The 16,381-nt window shown below is 42.1% G+C and overlaps 1 protein-coding gene across 2 annotated transcripts in view; it reads left to right on the top strand.

Moving 5' to 3' along the window:
- UNC5B (unc-5 netrin receptor B) overlaps positions 1 to 16,381 on the top strand; it is a 291,780-nt gene that overhangs the window by 254,473 nt on the left and 20,926 nt on the right. For both annotated transcript variants that reach the window (XM_070752210.1, XM_070752211.1), the window contains 4 exons: positions 6,004 to 6,198; positions 7,366 to 7,755; positions 13,799 to 13,886; positions 15,419 to 15,587. In XM_070752210.1, the coding sequence (XP_070608311.1) occupies positions 6,004 to 6,198; positions 7,366 to 7,755; positions 13,799 to 13,886; positions 15,419 to 15,587 (842 nt within the window). The remainder of the gene's footprint in view (positions 1 to 6,003; positions 6,199 to 7,365; positions 7,756 to 13,798; positions 13,887 to 15,418; positions 15,588 to 16,381) is intronic.

Genomic DNA, 16,381 nt, shown 5'->3' with positions numbered 1-16,381 from the left:
AACAAATTTCTTCTTTTTCTTGCAAAAAACATGACTGGAAGGCTGAAGAGGTTTCTCTGCCCTGCCTTCTTCTCTGTTGTACTGCCAACTCACACACAAGGCTCCAAATTCCTTTCCTAAAATACAGTAGTACCTCTAGATACAAGTTTAATTCGTTCCTGAAGGGAGCTTGTATGTCGAACAACTCGTATCTGGAACAAGTGGCTTTAGACTTTGTTTTTCCCCTCCGATATAACCAAAAGCAAGGATTCTTGCGCCACCTAGTGGACGCTCGGCTCATATCCCGAATTTGAGCTCAGGTCTGGAACAGAAATTTCTCTCCCCTCGTGGCTCGTATCTTGGAATACTCGCATGTGGAGCAGCTCGTATCTAGAGGTACTACTGTACTACACCAACCCCCGATGCATCATGTCTAGTTAGAAAAATGAATAATAGGAACCTTTTCAGTTCTATGGAAGGGTGAAATGCTACTGGTTCGGCCATACCGGTAGCGACTACTGCCAGTGGTGAGCCGGTAGCAATGGCAGTGCAAAGCTCCGCCCACCCAGACATTGCCATTTTCTGTTTTTAACCCTCTGCGCATGCAAAAGGTCTTCAGTGCATGCGCAGAGGCTGAAAAAGTGCTTGCAACTGTGGCATGCCTGCAAAGCGTGCACTTCTGAACCAGTAAGGTATGTATATCCTCCAGAACCACAGATAGTCCTTGACTTACAACAGCTCATTTAGTGACCGTTCAAAGGTAGAATGGCACTGCAAAAACTGACTTATGGCTGTTTTTCACATTTACGGTCATTATAGCATTCCCATCGTCATGTGACCAAAATTCAGATGCTTGGCAACTGACACATATTTATGACGGTTGCAGTGTCCTTTTTCTGACCTTCTGACAAGCCAAGTCAATGGGGAAGCCAGGTTCTCTTATCTAACTTAACAACAGTACTACTTCACTTAACAACTGTGGCAAGAAAGGTCATAAACTAGGGCAAAGGTCACTTAACAAAAAAATTTGATTGAAATTTTGGGCTCAATTGTGGTCGTAAAAAAGTCGAGGACTACCTGTAATCACTGTTCCCTCTAATGTGCGCAGCGCGCTGGGGCGCAGGCAAATACCAAACACAGCGCAACATTTTTCAAGCCCACTCAGTGGAGCCAGCGCTGTTTCTCCCAAGCTGTCAGCGGGGCAGAAACTCCCGGCTTCTCCACCTCTGTCTGGGGCTGCTGTTGCACACACCTACCTCCCCTGTGACCTCCTGAAGGCAGAAGATTGGGGTGGGGGCTGATGGAAGCCAGCCCCCTCTTGCTGATCAAGGCCGCCCCACGAGCTTTCTCAAGCGTCTGGATACACAGTGCCAAGGGATACCCTTCCACTTCCCCTCAGCTGCCGCCACGCACCCCATATCACTTGCTCACCATCACTGTTGTAGGGCATCCGCCAGGCCTCATTTTTGTTTTGTGGGAATTGAAGTGTTCCTGTCAGCCCCCCCCCCCTTGCCAGCCTGAGGGGAATTTTCCACAGTGGCTGCTCTCAGAGGCTATAAAAGACCAAAGCATGTGCTCTCAATTGAACGTGCAGCATAAAAGATGTAATTGGTTCTGCTTGAGGGGGATCCTGCACAGAATAATTTTCATCATTATTAATTTAGGGCTTTCCCCCCCCTTTCTCTAAAGCCCATCAAAAATCAAATGAAGGGTTAGCTAATATGAACACTGTTGAAAGTATCCTGCTAGGTTTCCCAGATATTGGACAGATTTGGGACCATCTCTGAAAACTTTTACGCTCTTCGTCTCTTTTGTCTGTCTTTATTCCCTCTTCAAAATACTTTATTTCTGTGAGGCCTGGAGAGCCATTCCTTAGCTCATGGACAGGGAACATGTGGCCACAGATGTTGCTAAACTAAAACTCCCATCTTTGTTATTGTACTCAACAACATCCGGATATTACAGTTTCAGCCCATGGATCACCTTCATCCTTCCATGCCCACATTTTTCTTTCTTTCATCAGATTTTATTTATTTATTTATTTATTTATTTATTAGATTTGTATGCCGCCCTCTCCGAAGACTCGGGGTGGCTAACAACAATATAAAAAGACAATGTAAACAAATCTAATATTAAAAGACAATCTAAAAAACCCCAATTTAAAGAACTACTCATACATACAAGCATATCATGTATAAATTCTATAAACCTAGGGGGAAGGGAAATTTCAATTCCCCCATGTCTGACAACAGAGGTGGGTTTTAAGGAGCTTGCGAAAGGCAAGGAGGGTGGGGGCAACCCTGATATCTGGGGGGAGCTGGTTCCAGAGGGTCAGGGCCGCCCCAGAGAAGGCTCTTCTCCTGGGTCCCGCCAAACGACATTGCTTAGTTGACGGGACCCGGAGAAGGCCAACTCAGATTTAAGAATAGGATAGGATGGGATGGGATGGGATGGGATGGGATGGGATGGGATGGGATGGGATGGGATGGGATGGGATGGAATGCAATGAAATGGAATGGAATAGAATAGAATAGAATAGAATAGAATAGAATTCTTTATTCGCCCTGTGTGATTGGACAGTCAAGGAATTTGTTTTGGTGCTCTCAGTGTACATAAAAGAAAAAGATACTTTTGTCAAGAATCATGTAGTACAACACTTAATGATTGTCATAGGGGTCAAATAAGCAATGAAGAAACAATCAATATTAATAAAAATCTTAGGATACAAGCAACAAGTTACAGTCATACAGTCCTAAGTGGGAGGAAACGGGTGATAGGAAGGATGAGAAAAAACTAATAGAAATAGAACTGCATCTTTCGATCTAGGTCCATATATAAATCATGATGCTGTATCTGTAATTCAGAATAAAGTCTTCTTGACCATACCCACTTTCAGGGTTTCAAGAAGATGTTTCCCATCCCCACTTTCCGGGGCGTTTTATTTATTTGCCTTCCTGTCAGTCTTGTCCTACGGCCAGGGGATTTCCTGTTGGACATTTATGTAGACATTAAATGGGTTTGGCCCTGGTTAGCTTTGCAAAACCAGCCAAGGTTGACTACATGCTGCCATTTGGTTGAGCATATATATATCATAATAACATCAGAGTAAATATTATACGGACGCACTGCAGGAAGAAGATTACATGTCCTTACCAGCATTAGTCATAAATATATACAACCTCTATGCTACCTGATCTGTATTTCACCTTGCAGTGAGGCTGGTGGACCGAGGAATTACTTTAGTAACAGCTAATGATGGAAACTAGACAGAACGTTCCCCTGCAAACCCTTACCATCTTTATAAAATCCCCTGTATAGAAAATATGTATTTTAAATTACTAGTTACTTCTCCTTCATTTCACTTCAATATTCCTGCTGTCCCTTGATGAAGAACCTTCCCAGAGGACCACACACCATGATAAATACAGCCCAGATATAATCGCAGCATAAAAATCTCCTTAGTTCTGCTCCATATATTCTGCCTCGCAGAGAAGGAGACTCCAGGACACTTGTAGCGAAAACAAATGCAGAGAAATGGGAAAGAATTTAAAAGAAAGGGGAGGTGGGGGAGGAGAAACCAAGGTAGGTCATGTGAATGTTAGTCTCTTCGCTGGGCCTGGGATAATTCATCATCTTAAATAAAGGTGAGATGAGGCCTCTTCGTAATATTTTGAAAATGGCCAAAAACTGATCACAGGGAGGGGGAAAGATTACGTACCCTGCAGATTCTACTGACATTTAAGTGTTGTAGTCTTTTTATTTTATTTTCCCTGGTTCTGATTGACAGGTTTATCTGAAGAACCTCATAGAGACTGAATTTAAGGCCTACAGTTTTTGACATAAGTACCACTTATGGCAAACAAGGTGTTTTCAGAGAAGGGTGGCATACAACTCAAATAGATAGATAGATAGATAGATAGATAGATAGATAGATAGATAGATAGATAGATAGATAGATAGATAGATAGATGATCGATCGATAGTTAGATAGATAGATAGATAGATAGATAGATAGATAGATAGATAGATAGTAATGATAATAATAATAATAATAATAATAACAACAACAACAACAACTACTGCTACTACTACTACTGACCGAATTCTGAAGCATAACACACCAGACATTGTGATCGTGGAGAAAAAGAAAGTATGGATCATCGACATCACAATCCCAGGAGACAGCAGAATTGAGGAGAAGCAGCTAGAGAAATTACTGAAATACGAAGATCTAAAAATCAAGCTGCAACGACTCTGGTATAAGCCAGTGAAAGTGGTCCCAGTGGTACTTGGCACGCTGGGCGCAGTACCAAAGTATCTCAGCAGACATTTGAAAACCATCAGAATTGATAAAATCTCCATCTGTCAATTGCAAAAGGCCGCTTTACTGGGATCGGCAAACATGATTCGCCGCTACATCATGCAGTCCTAGGTGCTTGGGAAGCGCCCGACTGGTGATGAAATACGAAATCCAGCATAGTGATCTCATTTGCTGTGTTGTACTGAAATAATAATAATAATAATAATAATAATAATAATAATAATAATAATAATAATAGGTGGAAGTCAGGAGCCACTGGGGTAATGGGGGAGGGAGAAAGAAATACATTTGCAGGAAATATAATTGCCAACTCAACTGCTCAGGACCCAACACTGCTTTAAAAGGAGAAATGAGCAGAAGGAATTGCTCTATTTCAGTGTTTTTTGAACTTGGCTTTTATGATGTGTGGACGTCAACTCTCAGATTCTGGGAGTTGAAGTTCACACATCTTAAAGATCCCAAGTTTGAATAATTAGCATCATCATCATCATCATCATCAACATTATATTTCCTAACGCAAGGCAATTCTCTCCTACAAGGCAGAATATGTAGAAGCAGTTTCAAAGAATGGAGACAGTTATTGTACAAGCCTGCTTTGGCGCCCCAATCAATTGCACACTTCCACTTGTATTTATCAGTTCTTGCTAGAATAATACCCACTGCCACAGCTATTTCTCCTGATCTTCCCTTCCTATTGGTTCCCTCCTTCCTTGCTTTATCTTCCTGCTTTTGACTGGCTTATTTCTTTCTTCAACTCCTATTTGCTATCCAGGCTTTGGAAGCAGGACCATATAGTAGATTTCCCTAAACTAGCTGGCCACAATTATGGGAGATGGGAATAGTAAAACACATATCCACAGAACTGTGAATTGTCTCTCTTTCCTTCTTGGTGATTCCACTAGGCCAGTGTTTCCCAAACTTGGTAACTTGAAGACATCTGGACTTCAACTCCCAGAATTCCCCTGCCAGCAAATGCTGGCTGGGAAATTCTGGGACTTGAAGTCCAGAGTTGAAGTCAAGTTGCCAAGATTGGGAAACACTGAACGAGGCAGTCAACCTAAATAGTGGCCGGTGGAGAATTGAGCCCCAGTATCATACTGTTAAGAAAACAAAACAAAAATGAATGCTTGCTTCCTGTCATTTAGCTGATGAATGGTATCAGCTTGTCTGCAGGAAGTGGGCCAGAAGGGCTATAAGAAACACCCTGCTTAGTGCTACAGACCTGAATTGTGAGCCCATTGTCTTGGGGGAAGCTTCAACTCCTTTTCCCCCTGGTTTGAGTAAATAGGAAGCGTAATTGACAGAAGACTGGCAAATAGAGAGATTAAGAAAACTATAGGGTTCCCCACCCCAGCTTAAAGAGCTTCCCCATTATTTCTTTATGCCCCATCCCCAAATCCTGAGAGAGGTCAGAGAATGAAACAAGGGAAATGTAACCGATTTTGAATCCTTTGGCTTTGATCCTCAATGTCTATGGAGAGCCTCAATTACCCAGGGCATGGTTGTCCTAAATGTGTTTTTTTTTTCCAAAAGGCAACTGGATTTTCTTGGTTTCCTTGGCCTTTTGGAAAAACACCTTTGGGGACATCGATCCTTATGTTTCTATAGTCACAGTTTAATTGTAACTTTTCTAAATTAGAAACTGAGCAAAGAGAAAGCGACAACGCTATCTAATTTCTCTCTTTTTTTCTCTCTCCCCCCAGTATTGGAGGCATCTGGTGACGTGGCTTTGTATGCTGGCATAGTGGTCGCCATTTTTGTCTTCATTGTTATCTTGTTGGCTGTTGGGCTGGTTGTGTATAGGCGAAACTGTCGTGATTTCGACACGGACATAACGGACTCCTCTGCTGCGTTAACAGGAGGCTTCCACCCAGTTAATTTCAAAACTTCCAGAAATGGTAAGTTCCACAGCTTGCTCAGCTTTGAAGTTTGTGACATGTGGCTTTGTATCTTCTGTGTGTTGATGAAATTTCTTAGACAGACAGAGGTCAAACCTGAGATTTGAACTCATGGCTGCTGGGTTTTTTTTTTCCAACCCAGAGTGAACGAGCTTGATTTCTTTACAAGATACAGTTTCCATGAAAACAAAAAGGATATTAACAAGAGGTTAGATCAAATGGGGGAGGAGGATCCTGTTAAGTAAAAATGTCCATGATTTCATGTAATTATGACACAACCTTCTCCATCCATTTGTACTAAACGTAGTCTCATTGGTAGATCTGTTCACCTTACATTGCTGTAATGCCAACTTTCTTAGGTACATTTTAATAGATAAAATGCTTCTTTTTTTCTATGTATCAGTTTTCCTAGGAGAAATTTGTGGTATTGCTACGGGGGGGGGGGGGGGACTCGTGGCACTGTAAATATGAGATAAAATAGCTCTTTTCAACTTGATGTCCCAAGTATGTTGGACCAAAGACCCTATCGTCTTAGCTAACATTGTGAAGGAAAATGTGACCTAATATATCTGGAAGGCACCAGGTTAGAAAAAGGCCAACATATGGTAAATAATTGCTGACCAGTTGATTGCATCAGATTCAGATTCCATCTGATAAAAAGGAATCAAGTCCCCAAAAATTTCTGATATGGTATGTTAGCATTTAAAGATTCTAAAGAATGCTGCTACATTTTCTGTGTTTGAGAGATATTATAATATATTATTATTATTTATTAGATTTGTATGCCGCCTCTCTCCGAAGACTCGGAGTGGCTGAATTAGTATTTTATGAAACATACGCTTCTGTATGCTATTTGCACGAATTCTATAAAATACATAAAGTTAGCAGATATACAACTCAATATTTGGTAGCTTCTTTAACTGATCAACACAAAAGTGACACCATTTCTACACTCCACTCTTTACGGCAACACATTTATTACTGTCCATAGCAGTGGTAATCAAAATTCAGTTTTATTTACTATTTAGGCAACGGTGGTTGTTGTTGTTGTTTTCAGCTCATTACCAAGACGCAGTTAATTGAATGTGTGCTTTTTTTATTATATTACATTTCCCTTTATTGAAAATGCTTACAGATTATTAAACATTTTCCTGCCTTCTTTTTCAGATACCCCCCAGTTGCTCCACCCTTCAGTGCAGCCTGATCTAACTGCCAATGCCGGCGTATATCGTGGTCCTATGTATGCCTTGCAAGATTCCTCTGACAAGATCCCCATGACCAACTCTCCATTGCTTGACCCGCTCCCTAATCTCAAGATCAAAGTGTATAATTCCTCCACAGCATCTTCCTCCATTGGGACGCATGAAGGAGCCGACCTGTTGGGAGCCATGCCCCCAGGCACCTTCCCAGGGGACAGCCACAGGGATAACCACTTCATGAATCTAAGAAACAAAACTATGGGCTCCCAGCAGCTTCTGACTCTGCCTCGAGATCCTGGGAATAGTGCCACAGGGACATTCGGCTGCCTGGGAGGAAGGCTCGTCATCCCTGGCACAGGTATGTAAGGGAATACACGTTTCACAAGGTGAAGACTCAGCCCACTGTCTCATAGGTCTGAGCTCCGGACTAACACCAGTAGACAAAATGCCACACGCTTGAATACAGCCAGACTCTGGCAGGCAACGAGGTCAAGCAGCAGTTAGAAAAATCTAGGTCCATGATGGCGAACCTATTGCATGCTGTGGCATGTGGAGCCATATCAGAGGGAATTGTCCTATGTCAGCTGCAGCACGCATGTGGATGCTGGCCAGCTGATTTTGGCCTTAGGGTAGGTCGTTACAACTTCTGGAGGGTTCAGGGAAGCTTCCAGGAGCCCCCGAGTGAGAAAAACAGCACAAAGGGCAAAGTAGAAGTTCAAAAAATGGAGTTCTGGTTGCCCTGTTGTGCTGTTTTTTGTACTCCGGGGGTTCAGGCAGCTTCCCTGAACTCTCAGGAGTGCAAAAAACAAACAAACAGCATAATGGGCAAACTGGAAGTCTGTTTTTCTGAACTTCCAGTTTGCCCGTTTGGCTATTTTTTCACCATCCCAGGCTTCAGTGAGGCCTGTGCAAATTCATGGGGATGGGGGGGATTGTGCGCATATGTAGGGGCAGCACAGGGGGTGCACATGTGTAGTGGGGGAAAGTGGTGTGGGCATGTATATAGAGGGATCATAATCTCCCTCTTCCTGCTTGTTATACCTCTAGCTATGCAGCCAAGCATCCTACTTGCTTTCCCTACCGCCTGACTGCACTGTTCACCCATTTTGAGACTGTCAGAAATCACTACCCCTAAATCCTTTTCTTCTGTGCTATTGGCAGTTCTGTGTTAGCAAAAACTTCAGAAGAAAAGGATTTAGGGGTAGTGATTTCTGACAGTCTCAAAATGGGTGAACAGTGCAGTCAGGCGGTAGGGAAAGCAAGTAGGATGCTTGGCTGCATGGCTAGAGGTATAACAAGCAGGAAGAGGGAGATTATGATCCCGCTATATAGAGTGCTGGTGAGACCACATTTGGAATACTGTGTTCAGTTCTGGAGACCTCACCTACAGAAAGATATTGACAAAATTGAATGGGTCCAAAGACGGGCTACAAGAATGGTGGAAGGTCTTAAGCATAAAACATATCAGGAAAGACTTAATGAACTCAATCTATATAATCTGGAGGACAGAAGGAAAAGGGGGGACATGATCGAAACATTTAAATATGTTAAAGGGTTAAATAAGGTCCAGGAGTGAAGTGTTTTTAATAGGAAAGTGAACACAAGAACAAGGGGACACAATCTGAAGTTAGTTGGGGGAAAGATCAAAAGCAACATGAGAAAATATTATTTTACTGAAAGAGTAGTAGATCCTTGGAACAAACTTCCAGCAGACGTGGTAGATAAATCCATAGTAACTGAATTTAAACATGCCTGGGATAAACATATATCCATCCTAAGATAAAACACAGAAAATAGTATAATAGTATAGATAGATAAAACACAGAAAATAGTATAAGATGGACCATGAGGTCTTTTTCTGCCGTCAGTCTTCTATGTTTCTATGTGCACACACCTCTGGCAAATGAACCAAAAAAGGTTTGCCACCACTGTTCTAGGTTAAGCAAAGTCTGTTGATGCAAAGTCAGTACTGGGAGCATCCAGCTCCCAGCGCACTTAAGTAGACGAATCATGCCTTCCCTGACCACAGACTGATGTTTGCCTGATGACTGTCATGTGCTGATGATGAGCAGGCTGATGACTGTCATGCCCAGTTGATGATTGGGCTGATGTAGCAGCTGCAGAGTGGGACATGCTTCCATGCCTTGCAGCGTGGGGCTCTGCGTTGGCCTGGGACAGCTGATTGGCATGGCTTCCACTTGGCCATGCTGCTGCACCTTGCAGTTGAACTCTGGCACACCAAACCAGGTCTGTTTTGACATCCCACATCACCAGTGCATTTCCCCCCCATCACCCAGGCTCCTGCCCACACTTGATTAAATGACCTGGTATCTGGTGCCACTTCCAGCAATTAGCCGAGTTGTCTTTAAACATCTTTGCCAACCTTGCTGGCACTAAATGACATCTATAACAACCTATAAAACATCTTATACTAATTTTCTTTATAAGCAGTTGACATTTCCAAATTATAGTTCCTGTTTCACAATTTCTGCCATTTGTCTAATTCTGTTGTATAACCAATTTTTTTTTTGCCCATACTAGCATTGTCTTCTTCACTTGTTCACTTTCCAGTCTCATATCCAATAAGTAGCTGAATGTTTTCTTCATTAATTTTCCATCTGCTCTTGTTAATATCTTGCCTAATTCTGTTGTTCTGTATAATTTAACATCTTTCTCATATCTAGAATGTATCTGCACTTGTGAGTACCATGCCATATCGATCCCTTCATCACTCAGTCCTTGTTTAGTTTAGAATCCCCCTTTTCATTCAAGATACCTTTCTAACAATATTTTCCATGTTAATAAGATCTGGGTGAATCAGTGCTTCCATTGTTGAAAGCCAAACTGATATCCTCAAATAATGTTGTTCTCTAGTTTTTCCCCCAGTTTAACAATATTTATTTATTTATTTGTTTGTTTGTTTATTAATTGGATTTGTATGCCACCCCTCTCAGTGGACCCGGGGCGGCTCACAACAAACATATAATACATCATAAAACAATGTGATCCAATTAATTACGATTAAAAGGCTTTAAAAGATCCTAAAAACTTAAAAACATTCAATTTAACATTCACTCAGTAGGTCACTCTAAACACACTCGTTGGTCAGGGGGAGAGATCTAGTGGACCCAGGCCTGGTGGCAAAGATGAGTTTTCAAGCTTTTTCAGAAAGTAAGGAGGGTGGGGGCAGTTGGTTCCAGAGGGCTCTTACCCTAGGCCCCGCCAGCCAGCATTGTCTGGCTGATGGGACCCTGAGAAGACCCACTCTGTGGGACCTCCCCAGACACTGGGATTCCTGCGGCAGAAGGCGGTCTTGGAGATAATCTGGTCCTATGCCATGTAGGGCTTTATAGGTCATAACCAACACTTTGAATTGTGTCTGGAAACCAATAGGCAGCCAATGCAGACCGTGGAGTGATGTTAAGATATGGGTATGCCCTGGGAGGCCCAATACCACTCAAGTGGCAGCATTTTGGATGATCTGAAGTTTCCAAACACTCTAAACAATAATGTTTAGAGAAACAATAATGCATTCCTAATATAAAGTCTTTGGAAGTAACCATAAATTTTATTTCTCCCATACCAGTAGAAAGCATTCCAGCCCAATTGCAAATTGTTCCCCTTTCTTTGGAGGACTATTTTCTTGGTCATCTTTAATTTAACAGCTCATTTAAGATCATTCCACAGTTCCTTTGATTCCTTGTCAATAAGGTTCCAAGATTCAGGATGTCAAGGGGATTCCTTGTGGTCTCCTTGAACTTCAGAACCACGGACAGCTCTAAACAGATAATATACTGCATTGAGGTCTCTGAACACAATTGCTATACCTCGACTAATTATAACCATTTGTTTAATGACCCTTCAAAGTTATAACATCACTAGGAAAAAAAAGGGACATAACCATTTTTCACAATTAATGACCATTGCAGCACCCCCATGATGACGTGATTAAAATTCAGATGCTTGGCAACAGGTTCCTATTTATGATGGTTGCAGGTCACCAGGATCATGTGATCACCCTTTTGCCACCATCTGACAAGCAAAGTCAATGTGGAATCCAAATTCACTTAAGAAGTGTGTCACTAACTTAATGGCTGCACTGATTCACTTAACAACTGTGGCAAAAAATAGGTTGTAAAATGAGGCAAAACTCACTTCGCGTCCCTGAGCGAACTGGCAGTAAGCATAATCCGGAACCCAGCCCTGGGTGTCTTATTTTGGGGAAACCATTAGTATTCTTGGAAGTCTTACTTTGAATTACAGTTTCCTTTTCTGGAAATTAGCATTATTCTTGCTGACTTATGAAACCAAAGAGGTCTCCTGCTATTCTAATGAACCTGTATCAAAATAATAATAATAATAATAATAATAATAATAATAATAATAATAATAATAATAATAATTTATTGGACTTGTAAGCTGCCCCTCTCCGAAGACTCGGGGTGGCTCACAACAATAATAAAACAATATAGCAGTAAAACAAATCCAATATTAAAAAACATATATAAAACCCCGGCAATTAAAACCATACACCACATACATACCAAATATAAAATATAAAAGCCTGGGGGAGGATGTCTTAGTTCTCACATGCCTGGCGATATAAGTGGGTCTTAAGTAACTTGCGAAAGACAAGGAGGGTGGGTGCCGTTCTAATCTCTGGGGGGAGTTGATTCCAGAGGGCCGGGGCCGCCACAGAGAAGGCTCTTCCCCTGGGGCCCGCCAAACGACATTGTTTGGTCGACGGAACCCGGAGAAGGCCAAAAGCAGCAACTACTTTGAAATTCAGAGATAAAACTCTTTCCCCCATATTCTACCACAATCTTTTTTTTTTAGGGGATGTGCTGTTAAAACTAGCCCATTATTGACCTCAGATAGGCACTGAGAATACAATTGTTGGGGTGACTTAAGTTATTACAAGAATGTCAGCAAAAGTTACTTGACTGCCAGACTGTTAAAAATAGCTTTCTCCATTCCATTTCAAATAGATTGAAAAAAATAAATGACCATGTACATGGTTGAAAAGCTACAATAACAATATTTATACCAAAAGCATCATTCTTAAAGATAATTAAGATAGCGTCTATAGTCACCATCAAAGATGTAACTACTTAAAAACATTACTATTATTTATTATTTTTATTTGATTCGACTTTTATGCCGCCCAATTCTGTGGGACTCAGGGTGGCTTACAGCAATATAAACATACAATACAATAGTGGAAAGAAGTCAAATATTAAATACTAAAACAATAAAAACCCCATTATAAAAACCCACAAAGCAATCCAATCAAAACAAACATGCACACACATCAAACACAATTCGGCCGTGACAGATGTTAGCATTCATGGCCCCCCAGGCCTTCTGGTAAAGCCAGGTCTTCATAACCTTTCGGAAGGCCAGTAGGGTGGAAGCAGTACAGATTGGTTCCATAGAGCCAGGACAGCCATAGAGAAGGCCCTCCCTCGCTGTCCCACCAACCTGCATTGCTTAGTTGACAGGACCTGGAGAAGGCCAAACCTATGTGATCTTATTGATCTCTGGGAGGTATGCAGCAGGAGATGGTCCCATAAATAGTCTGTTCCTAAGCCATATAGGGCTTTGTACGTAATAACCAACACCTTGAATTGTAGCCAGTGCAATACACGGAGCGTTGGTGATATATGGGTGTCGCATGGTACACCCATGACGGCTCACGCAGCTGCATTCTGGACTATTTGAAGTCTCCAAACCCTCTTCAAGGGTAGTCCCATGTAGAGCGCATTGCAATAATCAAGAGAGGAGGTGATGAGGGCCTGAGTGACTATATGCAAAACCTCCTGGTCCAAATAGGGCCGCAACTGGTAAAGCAGACAAATCTGGGCAAAGGTCCCCTTAGCCACAGCCGAGAGATGGTAATCAAGGCTCAGCTGTTGATCCAGGAGGACATCCAAGTTGCAGACTTTGTCTGAGTGGGTCAAAGTGTCCCCCCCCTCAAGAACAATGGACAGACAGATGGAGTGGTCCTTCAGAGGAAATGCCCAGAGCCACTCGGTCTTGTCTGGGTTGAGTTATGATTAAGCCATATTCATTTGTTCAGAATAATTAGACATAGTTCCCCATAGAAAGATCATGGCTAAGACAAACAGATTATGAACTTTTTTGGAGGTTTGCTGGGAGATACAGTGATTGTAGGATGGGTCAGTTGCAACTTATCCTGAGTTCTTTCCTGCAGCCCAATTCAGGAGGGCGAACAGAGCCATCAGATATTATTTATGAAAAAACAGAAGATAGGAGAGGCTGCATAAAGTATTCCATGGAATTATGAATTATATCATTCAGCTGTAAAAAATAGACATAGAGTGATGCTCTAGGAAACGTTATTCATTATTTCATCTATTCCTCTTTTTTTTCTTTTGTAGGTGTGAGTCTGTTAGTGCCACATGGAGCAATTCCTCAGGGAAAGTTCTATGAAATGTATCTGATGATCAACAAAGCAGAAAATATTCTGTAAGTAGACTAGATTGTGTATCTTGTCTTTTTTAATACTCTGACCTCCCTAATATTCTAATAGCCTAAAAGCGATATCAAATTAAGGGATAGCCAGCTAAGCTTTCTTTTTATTACAACCTTCCCCATCTTCATACATTCATTTACCTTCAAATATTAACATGCCAGATTAATTTCAAAGCAATTTTCTTTTACATAAGTCTCAATGTTCAGAATTATCTTACTCAGTTCCAATTCCTAACAGAAGAAATTAGAAGTGCAGATAACGTACCATATTTTTCAGACTATAAGATGCACTGCCCCCCCTCAGAAATGTCTGTGCCTCTTATAGAGTGAATATTGCCAAAGTGCCCCCACCCACCCACCTGTCGGTCCCCACCTTTTGGCATTTGCCTTCTAGCAATTTGCCTCCTTGCAGCAAACAACAAACAGGCTGTGCTGAAGCTGACCAGGCTGTTTGCTGCAAGGAGGCAAATTGCTGGGAGGTGAAGGCAGATTTCTTCCCCCCCCCCCCCATTTTCCTCCCCAAACGTTAGGTGCTTCTTATAGTCTGGAGCATCCTAAAGTCCAAAAAATATGGTAATCCCCTCACTAACTGATTGTCCCTTGGCTATTAGACATATCCTGCCCCTTTATACAAGTTATACTACTACTTCTAATTTCCAGCCAAGAACCATAGGTATAGTTAGATTACTTAAAAACAATATTTCCCAAACATGTGCCTTCCAAATGTAATGAAGCAACTCCCGTAGCATGGCCTGGAGTTGATAACATATACATCTAAATCAGGGGTATATTCCACTTACCATTCCCACCGGTTTGCATTGCAACAGAATTACATGTTTTGCTGGCGTGCATGCCTAGGTCACATCTGGGAAATATCCCTCTGTGCATGTATAGAAGGTTCTTTGCCAGTCACAGTGATGAGAGGACTGGTTTGGGGATGTGGACAACCAGCTAGCAGGTGCAAATTTCCACCACTTGTATGGGTGAACTGATAGCAACCCACCGCTGATCTAAATGGAAAAAGCTATCAGCACCTTACTGAAATCTTAGGATTCTGACTTTATGAGTTGAGTTTATGTTGACATTTTTTGCATCCCACCTTTATTATTTTTACAAATAACTCAAAGCAGCAAACATGTCCAATACACCTTCCTCCTATTTTTCCAACAACAATAAGAACAACAACCCTGTGGGCTAAGCACTATATGGTAACAAGTATACTCAGCAAATTAGTCAGTAAAGTTTTTGGGATAAAGAAAAGGGGGGGAAATGAACCAGTTCAAGGGAAAATAACAATTATTTATTCACTTAAATATTAGGACAGTTCAAGAAAAAGAATATTTCACATTTTAAAAATAACAGGATGGTACATTTTCAAACAGTTGTGAACTTCAGCAGATATGCATTAACTATTCCACTTGTTCCTGCTAAAGAATATAGAGTTCCATTTTCTCAGATTTCTAAGGCAATTACTCTGCCAGAGTTACACAGAGCCAACAAAAGTATCTTGTGTTTGTCCTTTTTAGCTTTCCCTCTGAAGGCACACAGACAGTACTGAGTCCCAGAGTGACCTGTGGTCCTACTGGGCTGCTCTTATGCCGTCCAGTCATCTTGACTGTTCCACACTGTGCAGAGGTCACTTCCCCAGACTGGATGTTGCAGTTGAAAACCCAGTCCCACCAAGGACACTGGGAGGTAAGTTGAATTAACTAGAGGAGTAGATGATTTATTTATTTATTTATTGGATTTGTATGCTGCCCCTCTCCATAGACTCGGGGCGGCTAACAACAATGATAAAAACAGCATGTAACAATCCAATTAATAAAACAACTAAAAATTCTTATTATAAAACCAAACATACACACAAACATACCATGCATAACTTGTAATGGCCTAGGGGGAAGGAATATCTTAACTCCCCCATGCCTGGTGCCATAAGTGAGTCTTGAGTAGTTTATGAAAGACAGGCAGGGTGGGGGCAGTTGTAATCTCCGGGGGGAGTTGGTTCCAGAGGGCCGGGGCCACCACAGAGAAGGCTCTTCCCCTGGGGCCCACCAAACGACATTGTTTAGTCGACAGGACCCGGAGAAGGCCAACTCTGTGGGACCTTATCGGTCGCTGGGATTCGTGCGGTAGCAGGGGGTTCCAGAGGTAATCTCGTCCAATGCCATGTAGGGCTTTAAAGGTCATGACCAACACCTTGAATTGTGACCGGAAACTGATCGGCAGCTAATGCAAGCCATGGAATGTTGAAGAAACGTGGGCGAATCTTGGAAGCAGCTGCGTTCTGCATGATCTGGAGTTTCCGAACACTTTTCAAAGTTATCCCCATGTAGAGAGCATTGCAGTAATCGAACCTCGAGGTGATGAGGGCATGAGTGACTGTGAGCAATGACTCCCTGTCCAAATAGGGCCGCAACTGGTGCACCAGGTGAACCTGGGCAAACGCCCTCCTTGCCACAGCCGAAAGATGATGTTCCAATGTCAGC

Source organism: Erythrolamprus reginae, chromosome 5 (assembly GCF_031021105.1).
Source record: "Erythrolamprus reginae isolate rEryReg1 chromosome 5, rEryReg1.hap1, whole genome shotgun sequence".
In the NCBI taxonomy this organism is placed as follows: domain Eukaryota; kingdom Metazoa; phylum Chordata; class Lepidosauria; order Squamata; family Dipsadidae; genus Erythrolamprus; species Erythrolamprus reginae.
Note: the sequence above shows the minus strand (reverse complement) of the source record. Positions and strands in the feature narration are given on the sequence as shown.